The following is a 24,262-nucleotide window of genomic DNA, read 5'->3' on the forward strand; positions in this document are numbered from 1 at the left end:
CAGTTTGTTTTCTGATTATTTTCACCAGCATAATCGGTTAGACAACCTGGCTTGACCAGAGAGGCATAAAAGACTCCACCGGGAACCTCTGCCCTGAGCTTTCCTGAAGCCAAGATTCATTGCACAGATTTTGGTGATTCAAACTGGAGCAGTGTGTCCACGTGTAAATAAGCACCCTATTAAGCTTGTATCTGGATGTTTCTAAGACCCGTGATGGTTGTCTGCACTCTCTCTTGCTCTGTCTTACCATTTGTCTTTAATCAAAGACTTTAGCTTTGTATGCTATATGGATTCTCATGAGTCCTTTCAAATCCCTGAACTGGGGGAATTTTTGTAATAAAGTATAAACATTAAAAAGAAAAAGAAAAAATCATCAAAAATACCAATGATAACAGAAGGACCAAATTTGACTGACATCTTATCCCCAAAACAGTAGAAATTAGAAGTTGAATATTGTTTTTAATATGATGAATTTTTTTTCCTAGAATTTTATAGAAACAAATTGTTTTTTAGATACTGAGTAAAATGAAGACTTTTTCAAATTCAGAGACAAAGTAATTTTCTCCACATTTAGTCTAATAAATATAGGCTTTTCAGAAAAAATAAATCCAGGAAAACACATCAATTAGGGAAAAAATGGCAAATACACTATATTACATATATCAACACACCCAACTATCAACTGTAAAAATGAATATTTTTACTTTGGAATATGAAACAATGTCACGATGAAGGCAAAATTATACACAATACTAAAGTTGTTCACTATTAGAAAGCAGTTACAAAAAAACTTTTAAAAAGCCTTTAAAAATAATACATAAACATATTCATTAAAAATGTAATGTAGGGGCGCCTGGGTGGCTCAGTCGTTAAGCGTCTGCCTTCGGCTCAGGTCATGGTCCCAGGGTCCTGGGATGGAGCCCCACATCGGGCTCCCTGCTCCGCGGGAAGCCTGCTTCTCCCTCTCCCTCTCCTCCTGCTGTGTTCCCTCTCTCACTGTGTCTCTTTCTGTCAAATAAATAAAATTTTTTAAAAAAATAAATAAAAATAAAAAATAAAAATGTAATGTAATTAATAATAAAGGTACTATTAATCTGATTTGTAAAATGTTTTATTTATTTTTATTTTTTTTAAAGATTTTATTTATTTATTTATTTGAGAGAGAGAGAGAGAGAGAGAGAGAAACAGCATGAGAGGGGGGAGGGTCAGAGGGAGAAGCAGGCTCCCCGTTGAGCTGGGAGCCCAATGTGGGACTCGATCCCAGGACTCTGGGACCATGACCTGAGCCGAAGGCAGTCGCTTAACCAACTGAGCCACCCAGGCGCCCTAAAATGTTTTATTTTTTTGATAAAACCTACAAAATAGTCAAATGATGACTAGGTGAATTGATTCAAGTATAGTAAAAATACTTATATTAGTATAATATTGCATACCAATTCATTGGTATACTTATGCAATATTTTTGTTTCATTTGTGTTTGCCTGCTACCTTTTATTTCTTTATATTTCAATCTTTTTTTCTTCTTCTAATCTAAGCATGTCTTTAGTAAGCAATATATATTTGATTCTGTTTCTTTCCAGCATGATAATATTTTAATTGGAATATTTAGTTCATTTACAGTTACTGTTATTATTTATATATTTATGCTTAAATCTGGCATGGTACCCTTTGGTATTTATCCCTCCTTTCTCCCTATTTCTATATATTCTCAGTTTTATGAATTGAATAAAAATTATTTTATTATCTTCTTCAATAAGGTTGTTATACACACTTTGCTTTCTACTATTAGTTACCCTAGAGATTGTTAACATGATTTTGATTTATCAGAGTCAATATAAATTAGTATTTTACCACTTCCTTGCAAATAACTTAAAATCTTTTATCATCTACCAACCCATATGTTATTGTTGCTGTATATTTTAATTTGAGATACATTGCAGATTTCCTGAACCCATTATTATAGTTTGTTTTTATTCAGTATTCATTTAATCCAGATATTTATGTTTTCTCTTGTTCATCATTTTTTTCTTACGTATTCATGCTTCAACCTTGGATTATTTTTTGTCTATAGAGACAATATTTTTAATTATTTTCTTTAGCTTTTTTTTTTTTTTTTGCTCCAAACACTTCCAGGTTTTTTTTTTTTTATCTTTTTTTTTGTTTCCTAAAAATGCATTAATTTTACTTCTGACATATTTTATTGGATTTAAGGTGTAGAATTCTAGACTGAAAACCCTTTCAACCTATCATCCATTATTTTCTGGCTTTATTTATGATGAGACAGTTGAAGATAATACATCTTTTTCTTTGGCTGTTGCTAAGGGTTTTTTTGTTTGTTTTTTTAAGCTTATTTCTCAGATATGTCTAGCAGTAGTTTTCTTTGTACTTATGCAGTTGATAAATCTTGATAAATTCTTGAAACCTCTTGAAAATTCTAAGCCATTATGTCTTCTAATATTGTTTCTACCTCAATTAGTTTTTCTCTCTGAAACTACAAAAATACATGTATTCCTTTCATTATTTCCCATTGTCTCTCTTTTTCCCTTTGTTTTCTTTCTTTTTTTCCTCTATTCTTTAGGACTGAATGAGTATATTCTTTTTACCTATTTTCCAATTCACATTCAATCCATTTCAGCTTGAGCAATCAGCTCCTACACTCAATTTTTGAGTTCTATATTTTAGTCATCGCATTACCCAGTTCTATAATTTTAAAATACATTTTCAAATTTTCTACCAAATATCACCATTTTCTAAGTTTCTTGGTAATCATTTTACGCTTCAAAAAAGTGTGCCTGATGAAACATGAAACATTAAATTAAAAAATACTACATGTCAAAAGGCACTACTGACAAGATAAAAAAGCAAGCCAAAGGTAGGAAAATGATTTTTGCCATGCAATTAATACCAAAATACATATCCAAAATGAGAAAAGTAAATTGTAAAAAAAAAAAAATTGGAGAGAATAAATATGTAAGCCACAGTAGAATAAACATATAAAAAAGAGTAAGTTTCCTTAGTACTTGCAAAAATTTAAATTAAAACTCCAGGACACTACTTTCTTTCTATAGATAGGCAAATGTCAGACATTAAATAGTGGTAAATTTTTGAGAAAGAATTCCCTTACACTGGCCATAGGTATATAAATTGAAAGAAAACTTTTAGAGGCAATTTGATATTTTGTAGAAAATTCATAGATGTTCATACCAAATAATCCAGAAATTCCTCTTTAAAAATAACATCCTAGCAAAATGTTAACATATATGCACATGAAAAAGGTATGGAATATATTTATTTTGGCATTACTTCTTTAGAAAAAAGTGTAAATAATGTAAATGACCATCAAATCAGAATGAATAGATTATGATATATTTTGGAGTACCTCCGTTCTTCTGGTAACAACTTTCAACCACAGAAGAACTGAATAAGGATCCCGCTAATCCTATTTGTAATACACCACCCTTTCTCCAAAATTTTTTGCCATATTTATACATAAATTTTGTAGGACACCAGTCTAAAGTATGTGGCTGCAATTGGAAGTGACTATTTCTCTTTCCTTATGTGCCCACTCATCTCTCTAAACCAGAAAAATGCGGTATAGATCATGCTCTTCACTTAAGTGTATATCTTCCATATTTCTCTGGACATTCACTAACACACTAAGGGTGGTCTTGCACCCATATTTTCCTATTAGTAAGGCTGAGTCCACCTTCTTATTTTATTTTTTTAAAAAATTAGCTAGACAAAACAAATGAGCATCATGAAACCAGAGAGACAGAATGAGTACTGCTCATATTTTAAGTCTGTGGTGTGTAGAAGGAGGGGTTAGAGAAATACAGAATATAATGGAGTTTACTCTCTGTCAACCTCAATTCTCACTTTCCTAGAAAATCCTCAGGGATGATTATATTCTCCTTCCCTTTTCCATGCTTGGGTTCATTTTATTGGTGTCTAGGGTGTGAAGACAGATGAAACTAAGGGCCAAGGATGAGGAGTAACAGGAGAAGGTTTACCCTTTTCCTCCATTTTTACCTTGTAATCCTTTTGACAACTCAGAAGCAGACATTTACCAAACCTGGAGATTAAAAAAAAAAATAGATAGGGTGGGGAATAGAGGTGAGTGTGCACAGTAAACACTGACATGGAAGAAAGGTGGGAATTTACAAGTGCAGGGAAGATACATAATTCTGATTGCCTCTGCTTCCTCTGATCCCGGTTTTTTTGTTTCTCTTCAGAGTCATTTCTATACTCACCACTTGCTAATTTGTGATGAGTTTTTGCTATATTCAATCTTCTCTGAATCACCTTTTGGTAATAGAGGTCCTTCTTTTCTACTAACATATATGATAAAATATTGTCCATAGAAATATTTCCCCAAAAAGAGAAAAAGAATCTGAAATGATTTAGTTTGGAAGAAGATTGTGGTGAAAATAGGGTGATGTGACTTCTGGTCCTAATTCATTTTATGAATTAAATACTTTACCAATGATGTGCTTGTAAGCATAGAAAGTCTACTGAACAGTCTTTTTGCTTATCTGGGTCACTTCCTGATGTCGAATGCCATCTCTAAACTCTAAAGCAAGAAAAAATGCAGATATGTCTGGACCACAGATCAGTTATATTGATTTGACAACAGTTGTTATTTTTAGATATAATTCTCCATTTTTCATTTTTCCCGGGGGCTTATAGTGTATAGTATTTTTTTGATTAGAAGGGGGGGAAATCGGATGGGGAGATGAACCATGAAAGACTATGGACTCTGAGAAACAAACTGGGGGTTCTAGAGGGGAGGGGGGGAGGGGGATGAGTTAGCCTGGTGATGGGTATTAAAAAGGGCACGTTCTGCATGGAGCACTGGGTGTTATACACAAACAATGAATCATGGAACACTACATCAAAAACTAATGATGTGGGCGCCTGGGTGGCTCAGTCCTTAAGCATACACCTTCGGCTCAGGTCATGATCCCAGGGTCCTGGGATCAAACCCCCCATCGGGCTCCCTGCTCGGTGGGAAGCCTGCTTCTCCCTCCCCCACTCCCACTGCTTGTGTTCCTGCTCTCGCTATCTCTCTCTCTGTCAAATAAATAAATAAAATCTAAAAAAAAAAACAAAAAAAAAACTGGGGCGCCTGGTGGCTCAGTCGTTCAGCGTCTGCCTTCAGCTCAGGTCATGATCCCAGGGTCCTGGGATCGAGCCCCGCATCGGGCTCCCTGCCTGTCGGGAAGCCTACTTCTCCCTCTCCCACTCCCCCTGCTTGTGTTCCCTCTCTAGCTGTCTTTCTCTCTCTGTCAAACAAATAAATAAAATCTTAAAAAGAAAAGAACTAATGATGTAATGTATGGTGATTAACAAAATAAAACAAAATTTTAAAAATAAATAAATTTTAAAAATAAATAAATAAGAGAAATGATGCCGAAAATACTTCCGAGTTCTGGTTCTGGTATTGGTGGTTTAGATCCAGCTGTGTTACTTAAGACAAGTTATTTAATCTTTTTATACTTTAGTACCACTAATTCTAAAATGGAAAGTTTGGACTTGACTATTATAAAGTTGCTTCAAAATCACTCTGCCTTTTCTTGCTTCATCTAACATGGTTTCATGCTTGAACTCACCTTCATTTTAGATATTTGAGGTTATATTAATATAGTAATTCTCTATGTTTTAATTCAATATTTAAGTTAAAAAAATAATGGATTGCACGAATGCATTTTTTAAATAGTAAAACAATTTTCAACTCATAAATATTTATCTTTATAGAAGTATAGGTCTGAAAAGATTCCATTATTTTCTTCACTGTATTCCATGAGTTCCAAGCATTCAAGACATGAAAATACTAATTTGTCTTAAAAGATCAGAATGTAGGCATAGAAGCATTCTGAAAATCGAATTTTGTAACCCTAATGTGTTGTACCACCAATTTGATCATCTATTAAGCAATTTATTTGGAATTAAACACAGGAAATTCTAGTGACACGATAAATAAATTGTGATATTTGAGAAACAGAAGAGAAGTTTTCACTGTCTAAATGATTTGGACACAGACCTCTAGTTTAATAGCTTTGGATTTCTTTCATTGCAAAATTATATTGCATCTCTGTAATTTTCCTTTTTGGCACAGAGAACAGGTGTTCTACAGATGGAGAAACAGTTGTGGTTTTATGGGACCTCCTCTCCTAAGCACATTAATATTTGTCACTCACAGGGGTCCCTTTTCTAAGAATGACAAATACCCTCATGCACACTTATTGTTAAAAAAGACCTTTGCGTCTGCGAAGGAGAGAAGACATGTTTACCTTTATTGAATGTGGGATAAGGAGTGAAGGGAGTTTCCTGGCACAGTCTAGATATTGATTATATAATAAAGTGGTTTCTTGATCACATATACTTATAAGAAAGAGACTATGGTTGCAACATATAATAGTTTTGAGTCAGGAAAAAGCCACTTCCAGTCCTACCCTCACCACACACAAACAAAAGAAGAAAGTTATGCCACGTCAACAGATGAGAGGTGTCTGGTGACAATAACAAAAGTAATGATTTTGAAAATGATGACAAATATTGAAATGAAATATACAGTTCCATTTATCTGTCCACAAGACCACTTTGCAGACCAAGATTTGTTATCTTTCAATGAACTAAGTCAGTGACACGGTTTATAAAGGCCCATGGGTAGCAGTAGGTGTAGAATAATTACTACAAAGCACTCCTCAGTGGTATAGTTGCTCAGGTACCATAGATGAATGGAAGGATTTGATTAGTGCCTTTTGTGTCCATCACCCCTAACCCTCTCTGGTTCATTGAAACGTTCAGGAAACCCATTTGGTAATGCCTATACTATCAATGGTAAAATTATCAGAATGGTAACATCTTGCTAACAAAGTTTTAATTTGGATTTCATACTTTGAATTACACTCTGGACATACAATTTTGTTTTCAAGCGGGAGATAAATTTAAAGTATTAGATATTAATAGCATTTTTAAAATTATGATGTGCTAACTGGTACTCTAAACTCTGGTTCTTCCACAGGAAAATCATGCTGAAGCAAAACCTGCCTCTTAAAAAATGTTTTTCTTAGCCAGAGCAAACACTAATACTTTTGATTAAACATTTTAAAAATACACCTTTGCTTTCTTGGTAATATCTTTCATCTTTAAAAAAAAAAAGGTGAATTTAATTTTTTGCAGAAGAAATTTAGAAAATATGTGCTCATATTAGTTATGAAAATAAAGAAATCAGTACCGGATCTAAATAACCATTAGAAAAAGCAAACAAACATACAGAAAGAAGAACCAAAAAAACATTAATAGAAAGCTCCTAATCATATTCCACAATACACATGGTCTTTATTCTTGCTGAATAGTAAATAGTTGTTAAGAACTTTTCCTGGTCAACGGAAAGGGATCTGGAGGCAGGAGCATAATCACAATCGAATTTAAAAAGAAAAATAAAACCTCACTAATAAGAACAAAAGTAATTCTTTGGTAGTCCCTAAAATAAAACCAGTATAAAAATTTGGTACCATGAGATTACTAAAGAAAAACAATAGTGAAAGAAAAAATCATCATCAAATTCAATTAATTCTTTCCTTACAGTTTTCAATTCACAGGTAACATATATGATTGTAAATTGCAATTCAGAGAATTTTAAGTTAAAAATGCAAACTAAATGCTTCTATGTAAAGCATAAATTAATATTTAGGTAAATTAATAAACTTTTGTTGTAGATCTGTTTTACCTGATGAGGAACACAGGTAGAAAAGTTGCAGTCTGTAATGTAAGCATTCATTATGAGGTTAAATATAAATGTAGTTCTCAAATATGCTACATTTTAAATAAATAATTTGCATTATAATAATATTAATAATCAAATATAGCACAATTAATTTTCATTTTAATGGAACTTTCCATATTCCTATGTCTGGTCCTCTCCTCAATTGTTTAATATCTAATATTAAGAAATAATCACTGACTCCAATCTCCTGTGTCTGGTCCTCTATTCAGTTGTTCAATATCTAATATTAAGAAATAATCTTGAACTCCATCTCCAGGTTTCCCTGTAGTTTCAGTGATAGGAAGCAACTTGTTAGTGTGATACTGTGTACCTAATTAAAGACAGTGCACTTAATCAGAATTAGTGTGGAAAAGGCAAGGTTTTATGAATCTTCAGGTTAACCTTTCTGAATACTAATTAGCATGTGAAGTATTGAACACTAGTCCTAATTCTGAATAGATGTTTCATAAGCTTTACATTATTGGAATGTCTGTTTGATCTGAAATTTTATTTATAGGGAATGATATCAAAGGTCACACAATTTTGAAAACCAGTCTATATACACTTAATAAAATATCTCAAGTTACTAATCCTCTAAGCATTAAAAGATAATGTTAGTATATGACAGCTATGATTGATGTTTAAATAACAGCAAGTATTTATTATTTGAGTATTACTAGGTAGTCAGCATGATCAACCCGATGTAAAATTATATATTAAAAATTATGTTAAATAAGAAGCAAATTAATTTAAAAGGTTGCATTTGCTATGAATATTAAATAGCAAAGAGAAAATATAGTCTCTGAAACCTAACTTGAATGCTTTTTAAGATGTTTGGTAGTGTCCAAAATAAATGTAAAGCGCAGCACATTATTTTGAAGTTTTAAAAGTAGTTGAAGTGATTCTTTATTCAGTAAAAACTATTTTTGAAATGGAAACCAAACCAAAAAAAAAAATTCAAATGTGCTAAAAAAATCTTCACAATCGGTGCACAACAACATACACACAAATGAATTATGTCTTTGACTGATTCTGCCTGAGAATCTAAGGAACATTTATCTTGGTTGGAGGTATTTTTTTTTTTGGAACTATTTTTAACATTAGCAAAATGAATGTTTTTTATTTTTCTGAATAAAGAAGTTATGATTATTGTTTTAAAAATATGGTACAAGGTGGCCCTAAACATTCAACGAGGGAAGGATGCTCGTAATGTTCTGCAACACTCCGTGGGGATTCTCCCATCCAACAGACACCCTTCCTGCTTCATTCTTCAATTGCAGGGTGAAATTGCCGATACATCATGCCTGGTAAGTTAAAGTAGTTGTGATTGGATGTATTATCATCGTAACACAATATTTCTGCCCGTGAGAAAGGTATTAAAGAGATAAAAAAAAATCAACCCTTTTAACTATAGAGCAAGAATAGCATTGAGAAGTTACGTTTCAGAACTATTCATACCCTTGAAATGAAATTCACCTCATCAGTGGAGGAATGGATAAGAGCTGAAATGTTCAAAATGTCATGGGTAGAAAAAAAATGTGAAGAATAGGACATTCCTTGACTGGCTTCTGTGACTTGGTATCCTCAAACTTTCATTTGCTAGATACTACATAAGCAAGAGTAGAAAGCCACCCTCTTTTTGGCAAGGTCCTAAAACTGCCACAGTAAAACTCCTTTTTAATTCAGTAACATTTAGAGAAATGTTCTAGAAAGAAACTTACAAATAATTTATTCAAAGACTGTGTATGTGTAGAGCAGGACCTTAGGTTCTCATAAATGGGTTGCTTATGTAAAGTAAGCTGTCAGGTCAAATCCTAGGTTTCTTATTTTTTTCTCTTTTTCATTGGATCTTTTTACATTTGCCTCAATTTCTTTGCCATTTAATTGTTTTAATACATATCATGGTGTCTAATATGATTGTCACAACAACCTGTTACATGAGAAAAACGTTATTTTGTACCTCTACTAGGTCAACACAGAAACTAAATCTCAGAAAGGTGCAGTATATTTTTCGCTCTAAAGTAATTTAGGGTTTATTTTCAGATATCTCCAAATGTAGTTAACACTTCATAAAGTTTCCCCAAATGGCCAATTCACCTAGACAATACGACTCAGACTCTAAACTGAATTCTGAGAAAAACTTAAGCTTTTTATTTGTAAAAGCTTTAACCTTGCCAATTACATTACAAGAAATGTCATTTTTCATCTGGCTACAGCCAGCTTCTTATGGATCTCCACAGAACTGTTCCAATTCTCTTTGTCATGGAACTGAGAAAATTGAAGCTATTCATCAATCCCAAAGAATAGCATGCTAGGGTGTGAGACTTCAATGACTTTGTTTTGACCTTGTTTTCTCTGGTGATTCAACATAGGTGAAATAGACCTAGATGGTAAAGATTTCAAGGTCATTCTCAGATTTTTTTAAAAAGGTGTGAACTAATATTGATAGATCATCTTTATTTAAATTTGAGGAACTTTAGATCTAATGGTAAATTAATGTTCTTTACTAGCACAAACTATTGTAGAGAAACAATACTTGCGGAAAAAATGATAATTTTTATTTTTTAATTTTTTTTATTTATTTTTTAAAGATTTTTTATTTATTTATTTATTTATTTGAGACAGAGAGAATGAGAGAGAGAGAGCACATGAGAGGGGGGAGGGTCAGAGGGAGAAGCAGGCTCCCTGCCGAGCAGGGAGCCCGATGCGGGACTCGATCCAGGGACTCCAGGATCATGACCTGAGCCGAAAGCAGTTGCTTAACCAACTGAGCCACCCAGGCGCCCGATAATTTTTATTTATTTAGCTACTTCTAATTACTGATTCTTTTATGTAGTCAATTATAATGTATTCTGGAATTTGTGAGTATAAATATCTTTAACCGAATCCATTAATACTACTGGAAACTAATCTTTTGAAAATAGGTGAATAAAGTCACCTTTGTTTGTGAAATCAGCGTATCATTATATTTTGGCATAGTGATATTTCTGAACTCTATATCTTAAATTCTGAGAACCTTAGAACTAAACTTTCTATGACCTAATGGGATATGCTTAGGCAACAAACAAAATAACATCTGATTTTTTATCAACCTGTAACATTATTTAAAGTAATAAGTATACCAAATAAGTGACTTAACAAATATTTGTTATATTGAAATGTTGACCTGGCAAGGAGGTTTTATTTTCTTTTGTTGAGAGAATACTGACCAAACACTGACATGATTATAGAGAAAAACTGCCTAACACTATCACCTCCCATAAATATTCTTTAACCTTGGAATAACTTTCTTAGTACAAAATGATGAAAGTATTTTAATAGCTGATTAATGCCATTTCTCAACTTGTGTTTGAAGGTATTTTCCCTGTTGTTTCTTTCTTTATGTTTGAACTTTGCAAAAATCATTCACTCTGTGTGATACCAAAAGCACTTAGCATTTTAAACTGTTATGGTTATACATTTATTGAATATTCAGGGTCATATTTCTGTTTCACATAAATTTTAGCCAACAGAACATGACCCTTAGACATAACAGAGCTAAGAGAATACAAAAGAAGTGCATCGTTTCCAGCGTAGAAATTTTAAGTCACTTTTCAAGAAATATAACCACTGAAGATGCATTTTGAAAGGTGAATTTTGAGTCTTATATGTTCTAAATAGGAGTTGTTTTATTTTCCATGGTAAAACAGATATATTAAACATGATAATATATGATAGATGGTTGGATGGAATTATGGAAAGAGGTAGATAGGTAGATAGATGATAGATTTTCTTATATTATTTTATTTGAGTAGCTCCCTATTCTCTCTCTTTTTTTAAGATTTTATTTACTTATTTGAGAGAGAGAAAGAGAGAGAGAGCACACACACAGGGGGAGAGTGAGAGGGAAAAGCAGACTCCCCTCTGAGCAGAGAGCCTGTTGCCTATGCTGCGGGGCTTGATCCCAGGATCAAGGCAGATGCTTAATGGACTGAGCCACCCAGGTGCCTGATCCCTATTTTCTTTCTAATCTATATAAAACTATACCTAAGGGGAAGCAATAACCAATGTGTCACTTAGGTTTTATTAATAAGTGAGGTAACTCATTCCTTTCATTGATTTTTTTGTAAAGATGTAAAATAGTTTTAAAACAAATTATTTCCAAATGTTTACACACTGACTTTTTTTATAGATGAAAATGAATCATTTCATTACAAATCAAATTTTCCAAATTAATACAATTAACAGGTAACATATTTGAACATTTTTTTTACCTCCTCTAAGATGAAACATGTTAGAAGTGTAAATACAAAAAAATGACTAAGTAAAACATTCAGTAAGATGTAACATTCCCTGTGGAATGTTACAATCACTGTATTCAAGGGATTTCTCTGAAAAACAAATCTTTGCTTTGAATTTCAGTGACGCAGATTGATAAGCTTCATGAATTTGTCAGCACATATTTTGCATTTTTCCCTTTAGACATATTTCTAGTGTTTAAGGATTTTATCTGTACCTTCTGACTATGAATCAAAAATGGCAATTTTCAGACTTCTAATAAAAACTTCAGTATGTTTTTTATTTGGCATAAGGGAGTGATAGAAAAATAATTTGCATTCTCTAAATGAACCCAAATAATAATGTTATTTTACTTCAATGCAAAATCACTTCACTATATTATTCACAAATCATCAAGTTTTATTTATTTAACATATACTATTTACCCTACATATATGTATTTGAAAAGAGTGATCTTTGTAGACATTTGCAAATACATGTCTATAAATGCTCAAAGAAAGTCACTGATTGTACAAGGTATCACATTTGCTAAAATACAAAAGAGCACATCCAGGTGATAGAAAAAAATAACTTTTAAAGATTTTTTTTTAAATAATCTTTACACCCAACGTGGGGCTCGAACTTACAACCCTGAGATCAAGAGTTGCATGCTCTACAGACTGAGCCAGCCAGGTGCCCCAGAAAAAAGAACTTTTAAAAATTAAAATTAGTAACCATACAGAAGACAATTTGAGCAGAATCTACAATCATGTCTAAAGATCACTTACCAAAATGGATAATGTCCATGTTCAAGTGGTTTAGGACTCTAATATAGTCTTCAAAATTACAAAATTTATAGGTCTATGAAATATGGTATTTTGCCATCTAGAATGGGTACAAGATTTTCTTATTAGGAAGGTCTTAATGTCACTATTCTACTTCTGTGGCCCTTAACATCTTTTTAAATTATTATACCTTGAAGAAAAACCTTTAAATTCAATTAAGAGTTACATGAAAATACAAAATCTGAAAGAAAATGGGGGAATTGGCAGGTTAGTGAAAATGAATTCAGTTTGAAAGAACACTAAATTTTGTATGCCTGTTTTCCAATATTCTACAATATATTTGCTGTTTCAAGTAAATTGGTTACTGAGTCGAAATGCTATTCCTAAGCAAAGTCCTTTCAGGATTAGAGAAAGATTTTAAAAGAAGCAATGGGATAGTAAAAATAGCAAGAATGAGGTTTGGAACCAGGAAAGTGCCTAGTTTGTTTTGGGGAGCAGCATGTGATTCTACTGCAGTTAGACCATATGGTGTATTGTAGAGATGGTGGGCTAGGCTGTGAAAGGTACCAAAAGGCAGGATAAGGAGGTTGGTGTTTATTTTGGTGGCAATGAGAAAGGAGACAATGGAAGTTTTTAAGCAGGAGAACAAATGCGAGAACAAAACTGAGTTGTAAAAGAACATGATGACAGTGCGGTGGACGGTATATTAATGGAAAGGAGATTGAAAGCAGGAAGGTCAGTGAGAACACTGCATTGGTTCAGAGACAGGCTGAAAGTATCTGCGATCTGGAGTAATGTTACAGGGGCTTGAGAGAAATGGATGGATTTCACACAACGTGGTATAAAGAGCTGAGTTAAGAATGTGGAAAAGTCAAATCACCAAAATTTCTTATTTATTATAATACTAATTTTAAAATGATACACATTATTTAACACTTTTCATTACATTTTTTGTAGTTGATCAAATTTTTACTTCTCTTAGTATAAAAGCAGTAAAAGGAGCTATAGAAAATTCCCTAAAATTATAACTTTGATTTAAATGTTATACATATGTTTATATATATAACAGATATGCATGCATAACATATATATATACATACACCCCCATGCTTATGCATATATTATGGGTAGAGTATCAAAACTGCAGATACGTAAGAGAACAAAGTCATTTCCTAATTTTTAAAAGTTTCTATTTATGCTTAACTGATTTGATTTTCTTAATTAGGAAACACAACATATAACTTTTTTTTTCCATATGGAAGACTTTCTTTCATATATATATAGATTTTTTTCTTTCATATATATATATGTGTGTTTTATCTTTTTAGGAGATGCCATCAGGTTTACTTGGAGCTACTAAAGAGGGAATGCTGAAAATGAATATTTGAAAGATGGATGTTTGCAAAAAGGTGTTATGAGAAGTAACAGATAACTGAATAAATATACTTGTATATGTAAAGTATGTACAGAATTTCAAAAGCTGTATCTTTTTTCTTAAAAATTAATGTTAAGGGAAACTGACACCACATGGATACAAACAACAAAGTAGATACCATTAAGTGTTACTTGTTTTTATTTCCCTATATTAAGCTATACTGATTGATATTAATAGAAGTAGGTAATGGCAAGGAATTAAAGAATCAAATAAATCATGATCATTTGTATTTCTTTATGTTTCATCTAAAGCATTAGGTGATAAAAATATCTGATGAAGGTTCACTTTTAATTTGCTCAAGAGATAAAAAGCAAGAGTAATTTGGAACATTAAGTATGTGTGCAGTAGTCCCTCCTTATCTGTGGGAGATACGTTCCAAGACCCCTGTGGATGCCTGAAACTGCAGATAGTACTGAACACTATATATACTAAGTTTTTTCCTATACTGTACGCACATACCTATGGTAAACTCTAGTTTATAAATTAGTCACAGTAGGTGATTAACAATAAAAACTAATAATAAAATAGAACAGTTATAACAAAATATTGTACTAAATAAAAGTTACGTGAATGTGAACAAAACATCTTATTGTGTGTACTCACCCTTCTTGTTGGGATTATATAAGATGATAAATGCCTATGTGATGAGAAGAAATGAGGTGAATAATGTCGGCATCAGGACCTAACATTCGGCACTATTGATGGTCTAGTGATACCTCAGCAGGAGAATCATCTGTTTCTGGATCATGGTTGATAACAGGTAACAGAAAATGTGGAAAGTGAAACCAAGGATGAGGGGGGGGCTACTATATGTGTATTTTGCATTCAATAAATGGTAAATATTATGTTGGCTACAGAGTATAAAACAATTGGTGGACAATTGTGCTACTGGGTATTTACACCAAAGATGCAAATGTAGTGATCCGAAGGGGCACATGCACCCCAATGTTTATAGCAGCAATGTCCAAAATAGTCAAACTATGGAAAGAGTCCAGATGTCCATCAACAGATGAATGGATAAAGAAGATGTGGTGTATATATACAATGGAATATTATGCAGACATCAAAAAAATGAAATCTTGGGGCGCCTGGGTGGCTCAGTCGTTAAGCGTCTGCCTTCGGCTCAGGTCATGATACCAAGATCCTGAAATCAAGCCCCACATTGGGCTCCCTTCTTGGCAGGAAGGCTGCTTCTCCCTTTCCCACTCCCCCTCCCTGTGTTCCCTCTCTCACTGTCTCTCTCTCTCTGTCAAATAAATAAATAAAATCTTTAAAAAAAATTTTTAAAAATGAAATCTTGCCATTTGTAATGACGTGGATGGAACTAGAGGGCATTATCCTAAGTGAAATAAGTCAATCAGAGAAAGACAATTATCATATAATCTCAGTGATATGTGGAATTTGAGAGACAAGGAAGAAGATCAGGGGAAGAGAGGAAAAAATGAAACAAGAGGAAACCAGAGGGGGAGATAAACCATGAGACTCTTAATCTCAGGAAACAAACAGGATTGCTGGAGTGGAGAGGAGTGGAGGAGTTGGGGTAGCTGGGTGATGGACATTGGGGAGGGTATGTGTTGTTGTGAGCACTGTATATTGAGTAAGACTGGTGAATCACAGACCTGTACCTCTGAAACAAATAATACATTATATGTTAATATTAAAAAAAAAAAAGATTAAAAGCTCTTCCTTGGAGCTGCCTGTGGAGGTGGCAGCCATCTGTTACTGGGCATCATGGCTGCCCTCAGACCTCTGGTGAAGCCCAAGATCATTAAAAAGAGGACCATGAAGTTCATCCGGCACCAGTCAGACTGCTATGTCAAAATTAAGTGCAACTGGCGGAAACCCAGAGGCATTGACAATAGGGTGTGCAGAAGATTCAAGGGCCAGATCTTCATGCCCAACACTGGTTATGAGAGCAACAAGAAAACAAAACACATGTTGCCCAGTGGCTTCTGGAAGTTCCTAGTCCACAATGTCAAGGAGCTTGAAGTGCTGCTGATGTGCAACAAATCTTACTGTGCAGAGATTGCTCACAATGTCTCCTCCAAGAACCACAAGGCTACTGTGGAAAGAGCAGCCCAGCTGGCAATCAGAGTCACCAATCCCAATGCCAGGCTGTGCAGCAAAGAAAATGAATAGACAGCTTGTTTTGCACGTCATATTTGTGTTAATAAAATCATAAAACTACAAAAAAATTAAAAAATTAAAAAAATAAAACAATTGGTGAAATTTGGTTCATCCTTTCAATGATCTTGTATTCTAGATATTGAGATCTTTGTATCCAAGTGACTGCATATAATATTCTGTAATTGCTCGGTTGCAACCTTGGGAGCCTCCCAGGTTGAACAAAAATAAGCCTGTTACTCATGGAGGACAGGGAAAGACCAAAGAAAGAGGCAGACCACTCCACGTTGGTAGGTGGCAGGATTAGTAAGCAAGGGAACTTAGTTGTGAGACTTGACTTAGGCAGCCACAAAATAAGTAGATCTCCCTACACTTATTCACAAGAATCTTTAAAGTTCACATAGAGGCCTTAACTAGGTTCAATGTACATGCTTGAGATAGTACCATCACCACACTTCTATCTCAAGGTTTTATCCTTGGGACAGCTTCTGGGCAGGCAAGCAGAACACACATTCCAAGGATGGGAAGGGGTTGAGGAGCCTTTAAGTACCCACATCTAGATCATGGGTCAAACCTGTGGTCACGTCTTATTGGTGACCTCCTCCAATTGTATGGCGAGTTTACAAAATATTGAGATAATTCCTCAACAATTTTGATAAACAACCACTTCCCCAAGTCCCCTGAGTGACCCATCACTACTTTCCCTCCACTATCTATCTTCTGGAAAGGATCTTAGTGAGAAGGATATGAAATATGGACTCCTGTTCAGCAATCCAACTTCCCTATATCTTGAAAGAATCATTTCTTAAAAGGGAATGAATACCAAGCAAATAAAGTCTCAGTTGGGAACAAATTTACCAGGTATGAAGAAGAGCAAGGCCACTGTCACTGAAATATACTGATCAAAGCAAAGAATGGCAAGGAGATCAAAGGAGGAGACTACTGGTCCAGCTCACTTAGGACTTCTTAGGACATGGTAAAGGGTTTTGATTTCATCATGTATTAAATAAAACAGGCAGAGGAATGTATAAACAAGAGAAAGAACAAAATCAGTCTTACATTTTAAAAATATTACATAACAGGGCTTATGGTGTGGGTGGCTTAGTCAGTTAAGCTTCCGACTCTGGATTTTGGCTCAGGTCATGATCTCAGGGTCATGAGATTCAGCCCCTCACTGGGCTCCATGCTCAGTGTGGAGTCTGCTTGAGATTCTCTCTCTCCCTCTTCCTCTGCCCCCCCCCCGCCGTGCATGCCTGCTCCCTCTCCCTCTCTCTCTCTCTCTCTCAAATAAATAAATAAAAATATTAAATAACATTTATATAGAGAATGGCCCAGAAATTTCTCATTACAAATTCTTTTCTAGACTCATATAATTTTTGAACTATTGAAGACCAATTGTATGATTAACTTCCATATAAAACTAAATTCCCCAAATAGTTAATAGTCACTCAATAACTAGGGACACAATTGATCTGGGGGCCCAGTTTTGACATCAAATGCTATTATATTAGATTGGGAGGTTAGATTCAAAAGGATTATGTGTGTTAATCATGACAAAATAAAATGGTATTGTGCCTCACGAAAATTCTGTCCACTGAACATACTTCACTCTTTGATATAACTTACTGCATCTGTGTAGCCATCTGTGTTTGAAATCATTTGCACAATGAAGGAACAAAAATTGAGAGGGAACCCATTTACTCTCCATGAGAAATCACTAAGTATGATCAGTGTAATATAATGAGAAGTGACTGGGGCAAATTGCCTCTTTATGACCATGAAAAAAATCCAAGTATATTTTTAATACATGGTAGGAGAAGAGAAAATAAGTTTGTGTGCAGTTTCAGTTCATAAAAATATAGTAACAAAAATGATGACTGGAATGTTCATCCCCTTGGTTTCTTAAATGAAACTGGACAATGCTTTAGGAAAGCTCTGCAAGGGAAGGTTTCAGCTCCAGAGAATAAGCAAGTGATGATTCCTGCAAAGATCATCCCGTACCTGTGAAGAAACCGTATAGTCACAACCTCATAGAATTTTTCAGCAGCATGGAACTGTTAAGATAATTGAGTTCAAACCCTTTAGTTTTCAAGCAAAGTGACTAAAGATTTATGCCTCTGTATTCTCTATAATACACAACTTTGATTTGCTTTTCATAGGAAGCAGAACATCTGAAAAAGCAGAGGATACTTGCATTAACACCTTCCAGTAAATATAAATGGAAGAAGAGGGTTTCCAAATAACATAAGAAATGATATTTAAAAATTAAATTAATGGGAAGAAATCTATTTAGTAACCTGAGTAAAATTCACAAGACATAAAGTATGTAACTAAATATATAACTGAGAGACAATGTCAGTAACCTTAAAATTTATTCACTAAATAATCTGAAAGTTCTTTATTATTCATTAAGCATGAAAATCTGTATTCTTGTATTAAAGAGTAGTGTGCATTTGCAACATGTAATACAAGGAATCATTCAGGAAAGCAAGATCAAGAGTCCCTTACCAGTTACAATGCCAATAAAATAATTATCCTCACATTCATTCCAGAATACCTACTTCATAGGATTGTTATGAGGACTCAGTAAGTTAAAATGCATTCAGAATTTAAAACAGGGCCAAGCTTATAATCATATTTGAGAATCTCTTTATTCCCAATAATATCATCAAATGATATGTTGAAATATCAATTATATATGTAATTTTGTGATATGATTATATATTTATATTTTAAAGTGATTTGGGAATAAAAGAAAAGTCAATTCTTAGATTATCCAAGTCAGATATAAATGGTAATCTAAAGTCATTTCATTCATATCAATCATTTGCCTTTATAAAATCTTTTAATGTATTCAGAAATCATTTCATGACAGTATCTCATTAAGTCATAAGACCCTTTCTAGGTCAATAGAAAATCTATTAATATTTTCATTTTTTAGGCGAGGAAACTAGAGTTCAAATAACTCAAGTAGGTGAAATCCGTAATGACCCTGGAATCAGAACTCCGCTTCTGCCTTCAGTAGTCTATGCTGCAACTGAAGATGAACACATTCACAATGCTTCAGGTGAAACCCTTGCTATATGGTCCATTTATCATATCTATCAAGATTTTTGTACTCTCTGGTTAACTTTATCAAAATTCACATTATTCTGATTTGTTAGGAATAAAGATGATAGGAGAATGATTTCCTTAGGCATTTTCAGCATTTGGGAAGTCACTCAAGAGGTCTTATGTTGAATAGATCCAGTTTTTGAACTGGATTCACCATTATGAAAATAGAATATCTTCGGAGAATGTCTAGGAATGATTTGCTCACCTATGAATGGCATATCCTCCCGTTCAATTCTTTAATTGACCCAAAACACATTGTGCAACCTTTGGTCATAAAGACCTTATCCTAGAACAGATATTTCCTAAAAAGAAGGAAAAAACTCAATTTATATCTGTACACAGTATAAAAATGTAGTATCTTTTGATAAAGGAGAAGTTTTTTGTTTTCTATTGTTTCTGTCATGTATTATTCTGCTTACAACAGTAGACTAATACTCATATTTTTATTTTAGAGTTTTAGAAGAATTGCAGGTACATCCAAATTCAAAAAAAGTGGAAATTTGTTATCTAATTTCCCATTGGATCCAGTTTCTCCTACTGGATGGGTCTATTTGTTATGTAATTAGAAGCTAGGGGTGTAAGCAAACAACAAGTTCCAGTTATTTCTACATAGGCAGCTCAAAGCTCAGTTTGCCTCAGAATGATATTTTAGATCCTTCTTAGATAGCCTTGTAAGAGTGAATCAGATTTTTACCAGGGTGAACTTTCACAGACTTTAAACTATGAAACACAATTTCCTACTTAAACACCTGATATAGAAAAGAAATTTCAGAAAAGAAACACCAAACAAAATCATAGAAAAATCATGAGACAAGCCAGTATATCAATGAACAATGAACAAAGCCCATGGCCTGTCACTCATGATTCTCCCTCCCATCAAGACAGGCTCAGGGAGGTAGCTTCAGGGTCTTCTGTCAAAGGTGAAATATTTTTCCACAGATGTCTTGGACAGTGTTCATTATATAACTTACTGAATCTGTACTTGAGTTTGATATTGAAAGCACAAGAAAAAAAAATATCTTCCAGTTAGAAAGATAACAACAGGAGAACTAAAATAAAACTGATACACAATTTTAACTCCACTGAAGTTAGTGGAGTATATAATGAAATTGTGGAAAAGTAAGACTATGCTGTTTATCTAGAATGTTATACCTAATGATAACCACATTCTGCGAGGGAGAGGTAGTATTTATTATTGCTTTGACTACAACTATCTGGTGGAAATCATATTGCCCTAATACACAAGAGTGAGGTTTCTTAAATTAGTCTATTTAAATATACATGCACACATACATACATTTAATGCAAAGAAGATACACATTTTAATAGATTATTAAATAAGTTCATAGCTTCTGAAAATTTAAGTATCACTGATGTGGAAGCATCTTTATCCTGAAATTTTATGAAGTAAAAAATATAAGAATGATTGAATCAAAACTATTGAAAACAATCTAAATATACTTTAAACTAGAGTTAATTTATGTATAATAGCAAATGTAAATGTATTATTAATTTCTAATTTTTCCCTACAAAGAACCTTATAAAAACTGTTTGTAAAGTGTGGTCCATAGACTATATTTATCCTGATTCCATCAGTCTTGAACTTTTCCATGTACTTCCCAGGTTCTGATGATGTATAAGTTTTTCATATCACTGATGACCCATTTGGTGATGCTTTCCGAATTTGAAACATTAACATTCTTTTAAAAATGTTCAGTTGATTCTACACAATTTAACAACACAAAATACCTATCAAGTGTTTTGTTTAGTTTTCCTTCCCTCTACTATAAGCAAAAAAATGGCTTCCAGTAAATCTATTACTCTGAGGTAATTACTTCCTTATTTCTTCAAAGAGATAGATGCCATTTTTTTTTAAATTCCTAGTAATTTAAGTATTCTATGTTCAGGCCTACTGCCTTTGTGTTCTGCCTGTGGAAGGGTTGTTTTATTACTCTTCACTTGCCATAAAAAATAATAATCTGCACATTTAATATAAACTGAGAAAATAATTGTTAAAATAAATATTAAGACAATGACACTCCCTTTATAAATATATATTCTTGTGCCTTTATAAATAAGTGCTAACACCAGCAATGATTATAGTTTACTGTTTCTCTTTTCAGCATTAACAACACATGGTTTATTTTGCTCAAACTCTAAGTGCTGTCAACTCTTAGAGTCTTGCTTTATTCATCCGTAAAACTGCTTTTGCTTTGAAGGTGTTTCCCAACCCAGGTGAATGGTAGCCTCTGATTTTCATGATCTCACAAGGCCCAAGGCCTACCTAAGTAATTTAATTTAATAAGAAATCAACTACTTTAAGCTGATTCCTCCATATGGATATACCATCAGTGCAGTGGGAACTAGAAATAAATACTACTTCACATGTTCCAAGAAACACTGAGCTGATGATTTTATTAAAAATGGTCCCAGACCTTTAGTGTCTTGATGGGTCTGACAGAAGCAAGCACAGATTTTCTCAGGCCTCACAAATTATCTGTAGATAAAGCTCGAGGAAAAATGAGTAACTCTCTCTCATACATACACAGACATACCTCACACACATTACAATATACACACAAATACAAATTACAGAATACACAAAAACAAACAGTAGAATAAGACCTGATAAAGACTTCAGATAAAGGAATTATTAGACACATAATTAAAATAGTTCAGAAATAATAGGAGCTTGAACATAAAAACATTAAGCAATTTACTAATGAACCAAAGAGTTCTATAAATTAAATAAAATGAAACAAAATAATTGAAATGTAAAATCCAGGGTATGAGGGGTGCCTGGGTGGCTCAGTCAGTTAAGCGTCTGACTCTTGGTTTAGGCTTAGGTCATGATCTCTGGGTTGTGAGATGGAGCCCACCCTGTGTCAGACCCTGTACTCAGAGGGGAGCCTGCTTGAGATTCTCTCCCTCTCCATCTGCCTTTCCCTCCCCCTCTCTCACTCTCAAATAAATAAATAAATATTTTTTAAAAATCCAGTGTAAGAGTTTAACCACAAATTGACATTTCAGGACAGAATAGTAAACCAGAAGATAAATATATAGAAATTATGCAGAATGCATCAGAGAGATTAAAAAAAAAAAAGGAAAACATGAACAAAGACTTAAGAGACATCGATGACAGGAGTTACAGAAAGACAAAAATGTTATTAAGGCACAGATATCACTGGAAAATATACAAGCCAAGAGTTTTCCACAATTGATGGGGTAAAATAATTTATATATTCAAAGAGCCCAGTGAATCAAGGTAATATTAATAAAAAGGAATCTAGACCTAGACACAGCAAGGTAATGATTCAAAACACTAAAGATTAATAGAAGACCTTACAAATAGCAAAAGTCAATGGCAGATTAACTTCATATGTGCAAAAATAAAACTGATACACAATTTTAAGAATAACATTGAAGTTAGTGGAGTATATAATGAAATTGTGGAAAAGTAAGACTATGCTGTGTATCTAGAATGTTAAACCTAACGATAACCTTTAAGAATTAAGGATAATAAAAATGCAGTTTCAAAATCAAAGCAGGGTTGGCCACCAACAAACCTTCAATAATGGAAATTCAAAATGTTGTATTAGAAGAAAAAGGAGAAAATGATACTAAATGGCAGTTCTGTGATTGAAAAAATAAGGGAACCAACAAATTAATAAAAACGTTTAAATTTAAAATAACATTAGCTTTATTTTAAAAAAAGCATGATGAAATCAATGATGTAAAATGGTCTAAAAATACATGACCAAAGTAATGTTTAATTGGAATGGATGACAGATCTTAAAGTGTTTTAAGAACTATCTAGAGTTTAGGTGGGCAATAAAAATGTTAAATTATATCAGAATGAATTCAGACTGGGTATTAACTTTTATATCATATATACAACAATTATAATGAGTATATTAAGTTCCCAAATACTACAGAAAATTTGTACAATAAGAAAAAATTTGAAAAAAACTAAGAAAAGAGAAATGTACACATAAAAAAAGATGTAAGAAAAAATAAGAATAAAATAAGATGTTGGAAATAAATCTAAACATCTGTGGTTACAATAAATCCAAATGGAGCAAATATTCTTATGAAGATAAATATATTCAAGTTGGACAAAGAGAGAGAGCAATTATACGTAGTTTAAAGTAGACACACCAAAATACTAAGAACTCAAAGTTTTAAAGGCAATGGCTATCAAAAATTATAACAGATCATTAATAATCATATTTTCAACTTTTATTTGTTTAAAAGTATGAAAGATGCTTCTTTTAAAAAAAGGATGTTTCTTTTATGATATGGGCTTAAAAACTCTAATGGGATTTTTTTTCAGTCTTACTCTATGTTGTTTCATATATTGTACATTGTCATTTTCTTGAATATTTTGTGCTTCATATTTCCCTTGAAACTCTACAGCTGGTGGTTAATATTTTAAGGCATAGAATGAAGGTGTGTTATTCCAGAGAGTAATCTGAATTTACTTCTATTAAGCTCCTACAGCTACATTTTTACTTAAATTATTAACTATTATTTGGGCCACCTAAATATGTAATTTTTGTCTGCAAACCTATGTAAGGCATCTTCTATGGTAACAAAATTAATTTGTTTTCCCTCTTCAATGAACCCTGAAGTTCCAAACAAGCATTTTTGAGACTGAATGCGGATACCTAAGGTGAATATGGGGGTACAGATTTATTTCTAGTTTTACCCTTACACTAAGCACACAGGTCTTTGGGATTTCGGGCAAGTGGGATCATAGGGACTCCCTACTTTGGCATA

The 24,262-nt window shown here is 33.3% G+C and overlaps 1 protein-coding gene across 1 annotated transcript; it reads left to right on the plus strand.

The window, feature by feature from the left end:
• Positions 1-15,976: 15,976 nt before the first annotated feature.
• LOC110587742 (60S ribosomal protein L32-like) lies at positions 15,977-16,384 on the plus strand. The gene has a single exon (XM_044913171.1). It carries the CDS (start codon positions 15,977-15,979, stop codon positions 16,382-16,384), a length of 408 nt encoding a protein of 135 aa, XP_044769106.1.
• The last annotated feature ends 7,878 nt before the right edge of the window (positions 16,385-24,262 follow it).

Source organism: Neomonachus schauinslandi, chromosome 3 (assembly GCF_002201575.2).
Source record: "Neomonachus schauinslandi chromosome 3, ASM220157v2, whole genome shotgun sequence".
NCBI lineage: Eukaryota > Metazoa > Chordata > Mammalia > Carnivora > Phocidae > Neomonachus > Neomonachus schauinslandi.

Coding starts and splice junctions, on each gene's coding strand:
- LOC110587742 (XM_044913171.1), top strand. CDS start 15,977: ATGGCTGCCCTCAGACCTCTGGTGAAGCCCAAGATCATTAAAAAGAGG.